Source organism: Hylobates moloch, unplaced genomic scaffold (assembly GCF_009828535.3).
Source record: "Hylobates moloch isolate HMO894 unplaced genomic scaffold, HMol_V3 SCAFFOLD_15, whole genome shotgun sequence".
Classification (NCBI taxonomy): Eukaryota; Metazoa; Chordata; class Mammalia; order Primates; family Hylobatidae; genus Hylobates; species Hylobates moloch.
This window is the reverse complement of record NW_026652290.1, coordinates 2837363-2844105: the sequence shown is the minus strand read 5'-3', so window position 1 is coordinate 2844105 and position 6743 is coordinate 2837363. Positions and strand designations below refer to the sequence as shown.

General features: G+C 46.6%; 1 protein-coding gene across 1 annotated transcript; it reads right to left on the bottom strand.

Moving 5' to 3' along the window:
• Positions 1-2588: 2588 nt before the first annotated feature.
• On the bottom strand, positions 2589-4939 carry LOC116484078 (histone H3.3A). The gene is made up of 4 exons (XM_032178819.2): positions 4795-4939; positions 4186-4323; positions 3948-4101; positions 2589-3861 (listed from the first exon to the last, which is right to left on the bottom strand). The coding sequence occupies exons 2-4, from the start codon at positions 4311-4313 to the stop codon at positions 3733-3735; spliced, it is 411 nt and encodes a 136-aa protein (XP_032034710.1). The 5' UTR covers positions 4314-4323; positions 4795-4939; the 3' UTR covers positions 2589-3732.
• Positions 4940-6743: the final 1804 nt, after the last annotated feature.

Sequence of the window (6743 nt, the reverse complement as noted above, 5' to 3'; positions counted from 1 at the left end):
CTGTTGGGGAATCATCCAGTGAATCGATGAGTTAGAACTGTTAATTTCCAGTCCAGGCAGTCAGCTCAGGGCCTCTTCTCCTTCCCTTTGGCTGATGGTCCCTAGGCCAGGAACAGTGGGCCAGGTGCTAAAACTACCCAAGGTCCTGACAGGACTCTGGCTCCCAGAAATTCTGAAACCCAAGCAAATTCTGAAACTCCACTTGTCCTGAAGCCCTTAGCCTGTGTCCTCAGGAAGGTGGCTGGAAGACCACTTGTTCATGATGAAGTTGCAGGTCAGAAGCTGGGTCCACTATTAGTGAGGGAACACCCGCTGCCCTTCATTTCTCCCGTTTCCTCTTCACCCCTCCTTTTCCCTATTCTGGTTACACTGTGGACCCCTGGTTCTGGGTAAAACAGCCCTGCTTCATCCCAAAACTGACTATGTAGATAAGATGATTGAAGTTTAAGGGACAAAACAAATTATGTCCCGTTTTCAGATTGAAGGTGGTATAATTAGAATATTGGTGGGTAAACAATTTGACCTTATTTTCCTGAGACACGTCCCTATACAAATAAGATTCACTGGCTCCCCACCTCACATCACCATGCTATGGGTAGGTAGAACGACCGCATAAGTTGCCATATTGGGACAGAGAACAGTAAACACAGGCACTATTAAACACACTTGACGCCTGTAATACTAGCACTTTGGGAGCTCGAGTTTGAGACCAACCTGAGCAACATAGGGAGACCCCAGACCCCGTCTCTAAAAAGTAAATACACCGGCTGGGCGCAGTGGCTCACACGCGTAATCCCAGCACTTTGGGAGGCCGAGGTAGGGAGATCACGAGGTCAAGAGATGGAGACCATCCCGGCCAACATGGTGAAACCCCGTCTCTACTAAAAATACAAAAATTAGCCGGGCGTGGTGGCGTTTGCCTGTAGTCTCAACTCCGGAGGCTGAGGCAGGAGAATCGCTTGAACCTGAGAGGCGGGGGTTGCAGTGAGCCGAGATCGCGCCACTGTACTCCAGCCTGGTGACAGAGCAAGACTCCATCTCAAAACAAATAAGCCAGGCGCGGTGGCTCACCCCTGTAATCCCAGCACTTTGGGAGACCAAGGCGGGTGGATCACGAGGTCAGGAGATCGAGACCATCCTGGCTAACACGGTGAAACCCCGTCTCTACTAAAAATACAAAAAAAAAATTAGCCGGGCGTGGTGGCGGGCGCCTGTAGTCCCAGCTACTCGGGAGGCTGAGGCAGGAGAATGGCGTGAACCCAGGAGGCGGAGCTTGCAGTGAGCCGAGATGGTGCCACTGCACTCCAGCCTGGGCAGCAGAACGAGACTCCATCACACACAAAAAAGTAAATAAATAAATAAAATACACCACCTCAACAGGCACAGACTGGCACTGTCCTGGGCCAACTATCACTGAGGTCACCTCAATAGGGAGCTTCCTTATTATTGAATGCACACATCCCAGCCCCAGATGAATCAGAAGTCAGTGCTTTTTGGACATTTCCCCAAACTTTTTTAAAGACATTATCATTTGAATGAAAACCATTGAGAAATGAGAAAATCTTAACTTCAAAAATTTTATTTTAGTCTCATCCATCAAGGGCATAGGATACCTGCGTCAGCTCCAACTTCTGCTTTTCTCCTTTGCCTCTGCTCCTTTACTCTTACCGAGGGATATCCCATACAGGAAGCTGCCTACAACCAAAAGCTATCTTTGCCTTCTGAGTTGAGTGCTCCAGCCAAGTGTGGAAAGCAAGTTGCTGCTTCGGCAGATTGCAAGCTGCCCAATATAATCTGAGAGCCTTCTATGCCAGCCTGCAGACTGGAGAAGGTTCACTAACTAGTCACCCACTTGGGTTGTCACAGGTAGTAAACAGAAGCTAACTCGTCACCGTAGCCAGGTTTCTGTACTTGTTTCCAGACACTCCACAGCATAGCACATTCCAACATCTGATCTTAATCTCATTCTGAAGCACACTCTGAGGAATCATTGTGTGCTTGTTCCAGGGCTGATGATGAACTTTCTAGAAAAGCAGGTCATTATATTGCATTCTTTCATAGGAGCTCATTATCACGACCTGAAAGATACCTACTCTACCTTCCTTCCAAAATCTTACATTTGAAACTAACCTAAACTTTTGAGAAAGCAATTTTAATGGGGCATAACTTTAAGCAGTTGTTACCTTCAAACGTGGAATGCTTTGATGACTGCTGGCTCTCATGCTGTCTCACTGACATGCACTTACTACGCTTTAGTAGCCATCATTGCACAAGGAAACTGGCTTCATACTGAAGTTTAAGACTGAGTTCTACACCTCCGGGCTTCTACACTATGGAACGGGAGTGGGGGGAAAAGCTTATTAATATACTTTTGTCTTAGCCCACGCTGCAAATACAGCAGTATTATGGCATCTTAATCAAGCAGAGAGCTGTTCACAAGCTTTCTACAGTGTCTTTGTAAATAAAAGGTTCCTTTGTCCACCAAGCAACACCTGAAATGATCTAAGCTCAAACCATTAGTATACAAGGACCTAGATAAAGGGACATGTGAAAACTTAGTACATTCAATTTATGTTTTGGACACTTAGTTGGATAAACAAGTTTATTTGTAAATTTAGTCAACATACATAATTGACCTAAAAACTTCAGTAAATTTTAAAACCACTTGGAAGGCCATCTCTATAAAAATGATTTTCCCAGGACAGTAACCAGATGTAACCTAACCCAACACCATCTTAATTGGCAGAGGTTCAGTGGGCTGGAGTTTTGTGCTCCTCCCCCCACACCAAGTTTTTATAATACAAATGCCACAAGAAAAAACTTCGGTACTGTTTCCTCTCAGCAGAGGAGAAAAACTCAACCTAGTTATGAGACCAACCACACAACACAATGAAAAGCTGCACTAACTAGTTCAGAATATTCGTTATGATGATGCTGGTGTGAATAACTCGTTTTTTTCTAGAGCCCTTATAAATAAAATCCCCCAGTTAGTGTTTGCATTATCAGCTAGAGGGTTAACATGTGGTAGAATGAGGACTTATGCAAGGTATAAATGCACACAGCATTTTACTACAATGAGAACAAGTGCAGTCAGAAGAAAACCAACTGGACTCTAAATTACACACACCTTAATGACAAGACTCCCCACCACTTGTGAATGTAAAACATTTAATTTAAAAATGTTGACACTACAATATATAAAATAGCTATTATAAATGCACATAGTGTATTCTATAGCTGCCAGGTTTACTTTTTTTTTTTTTTTTTTTTTAAAGGAAACTAAGTTACACTGTGGTTAAGACTTGTATCTTCACCCTTGAAAAAGCCCACATTCTATCACAGTGATGTATGGTCAGACTTAACAGCCCCAATTGTTAAACACTTGGATCAAGTCATAACCAGTTTTATTGCAAAAGGACCCTGTACACATTTATCAACTCTAGTACCTTAATAGCTACCCAACAAGTCATGAACATACAGAAACATGCATCATGAGAAGCAAGAAATATCACCCATCCCTTCTGCATATTAGCAACTTGTCACTCCTGAGCAACAGTGCTCACATCACTGAGGTCTGTGAACAGTCACTTTTCGCATTCATCCTGAGTGAAAGATGGAATGACTTAAGTACAAATGCAACATATTATAAACAATTTCTTACAAAAAAAGTCACAAATTAAACCAAAGTATTTTACAGAATTTACTACAAAACGCCATAAAAACTGCCTTCACTTAAGCTCTCTCTCCCCGTATCCGGCGAGCCAACTGGATGTCTTTGGGCATGATGGTGACTCTCTTAGCGTGGATGGCACACAAGTTGGTATCTTCGAACAGACCCACCAGGTACGCTTCGCTAGCCTCCTGTGGAGGACAAGAGCCACACTATTAATCCCCCTCGGGCAGCGGAAACCGCCCAGCCCTCCCCCCGCTCCAGACCTTTGTCTTACCTGCAGCGCACCGATAGCTGCGCTCTGAAACCTCAGGTCGGTTTTGAAATCCTGCGCGATCTCCCTCACCAATCTCTGGAAGGGCAGCTTCCGGATGAGCAGCTCGGTCGACTTCTGATAACGACGAATCTCTCGAAGCGCCACGGTCCCGGGCCTGCAGCGAGCAGGGGAGGGGGTGAGCGGACGCTGCCGCACAAAGCCGGCCACCGCCGGGCCATTGTTCCCCCGCCCGACCTACCTGTAGCGATGAGGCTTCTTCACCCCGCCGGTAGAGGGGGCGCTTTTCCTGGCGGCTTTCGTGGCCAGCTGTTTGCGGGGGGCTTTCCCACCGGTGGATTTACGAGCAGTCTGCTTGGTTCGGGCCATTTTCTTTCACCTAAGAAAGACACCCCGAAGATAAGGCCGCCGCGCTCACCCGGGCCGCCCCCGGGGCTGCGGGGGGAGAAACAGACCCTGGCCCCTCCGCTGGGCCTCCCGCCTCCCCGCGCCCCACCTCGCGGCAGCAGATGGCCGAGGGCCGCCAACCTCCTCCCCCTCCCCTAATGACTCAGGCTGCGAGAAGCGGCAGCCTCCCCCGGGAGGGGGAGCGCGGGGAGGAGTCACTTCCCTCCCTCGACGGGCGGAGGCCCGACTGCCCGGAACCCGGCGTCGGGACCTCTGAATCACCGCCGGGAAAAGGCGGGGACGCAGTTCCGGAACAAAGCCCCAAGGGGAAACCTCCAGGCCCCACACCCGACCCGACGCCAGCGGCCCGAACAGCCCCCGCCGCTCAGCTCCCAACGGCCGCGGCCCGCGGCGCCAACAGTTGGCAGAACCTGAAGCCGCGGGTAAACCCACGAACGCCTACCCAACGCCGAAGTTTCAGGCCACTTCTCCGACCGCAGCGCCGCTTCCGCTGCCCGAGGAAGAGCCGCAGTCGACGAGCGAAGAACCGACACTGCTCAGCGAACGACCAAACCGCTCTGCGCTCCAAGCCCCCTCGACGCCTCCATTTTTATATGCACGCTTCACGCTGCGTCTCTGCGTCATAGAACCCTTCTTTGCATACACCAACGACTTTTTCTATTGGTGGGCGCTTTCGCCGACGCGCTGACATCCCCCGACACAAAGGCCGTGCTTCGGCACTGTTCCATGATTGGTGCATATCTAGGCCGCTGATTGGCTGTTAAAGTGGCCTAATGATTGGATGGATGCAAAGAGGAATGGACGAATCAGAGTTTAGCACTAAACGGCCCTTCTGATTGGATAAAATGGAGCTATGTTTGGATCCTTCCCTTGGTTCCAAAGCTCTGCAATAGAAAGTCAATGCAAATGAATTGCATTGGTCTCTATCAGGATGAGCAGGAGTCTCAACTTACAGGCATCAAGCGAATGCTATGCACGCAGAGAGGCTACTTTAACAAAATTTTTGTAAATATTTTCCGATGTAAAATAAAATGTGTTCCCTGGATGATTTACCTTTCATAATATTTTGATAGTTAAGTGCGTAGTGTGAGAATTAGAATTCAGTAAATCATGTTATATTATCAAGTATTTCATATATCATGCACATACATTTTTAACCAAAAGCAGGTCCCTTGGTGGGGTGGGAAGGGGTAAATAATAGATACAAATAAACATGTTAATAAATTATTTTAGAGGAACAGTTTCATATGTTTTTAAGGTGTCACAAAATATTTGATTTCCATATGCTTAAACAAGAGGTAACTTACTAAGCAACATGTTACTTGAATTATGTACTTCAATTGAATGAAATGACTACAGCCAAAAGTAAATAGTCCCACTATAGTATTTGCATGTCCATAAAGAATAAATGAAAGATAACTAAACCAGCTATGTGCCCTTTTGTTTAATAGCATATCCTGGCAGGTATTACTTCTGAAGAAACATGACAAATGTGTAAATATGCTAATCCCTACCTTTGCCTAAGTAAATGTCTTGGGTAGATTGTAATAGTCAGTTCTTTAGTTGCCTCAAGTATATAAAATACCATAGCAGGCTTAAGGTTAAGACTAGCCAAGCAAAGCCCAGAAAATTGAAATAGAGCCTTGGGCATTCTACTCTATAGTTCTGATGCTGGTTCAACAAATATTCTAAACTATTAAAAGAAAAAGTAGCAGATACAGGTATACATAGGTTTCAACTAAAATAATTTTTTTTTTTTTTGAGACGGAGTCTGACTCTGTCGCCCAGGCTGGTGTGCAGCGGCGTGATCTCGGCTCACTGCAAGCTCTGCCTCCTGGGTTTACACCATTCTCATGCCTCAGCCTCCCAGTAGCTGGGACTACAGGTGCCTGCCACCATGCCTGGCTAATTTTTTTGTATTTTTAGTAGAGATGGGGTTTCACCGTGTTAGCCAAGATGGTCTCGATCTCCTGACCTCGTGATCCACCCGCCTTGGTCTCCCAAAGTGCTGGGATTACAGGCGTAGGCCACCGTGCCCAGCCGATAATTTTTTTTTTTTTTTTGAAGTGGGGTCTTGCCCAGTCACCCGTGCTAGAGTGCAGTGGTGCGGTGACCACGGCTCACTGCAGTTTTGACCTCCTGGACTCAAGCAATCCTTCTGCCCCAGCCTCCCAAAGTGCTAGGATTACAGGCATGAGCCATCATGCCTGGCCTTCAGAGAATTACAGTACATAAGTACAAATACCTCGATATTGACTTGTCACACCAGTGGTCAAGTATCAAACAATGAGAAAAAAATGCACAATTTGAAAAACTAGCTCAGCTTCATCTCAATCTCTGGTACCAAATTCCTGTCATTATTTCAGCCTTCTTAATTTTTTTTTTTTTTTT

Excerpts from the sequence above, each read along its gene's own strand:
- LOC116484078 (XM_032178819.2), bottom strand. The coding sequence starts at position 4,313 with ATGGCCCGAACCAAGCAGACTGCTCGTAAATCCACCGGTGGGAAAGCC. Across the intron at positions 4,102-4,185 it reads AAGAAGCCTCATCGCTACAG|GCCCGGGACCGTGGCGCTTC; the intron begins GTAGGTCGGGCG and ends TGCTCGCTGCAG. Across the intron at positions 3,862-3,947 it reads CAGCTATCGGTGCGCTGCAG|GAGGCTAGCGAAGCGTACCT; the intron begins GTAAGACAAAGG and ends TGTCCTCCACAG.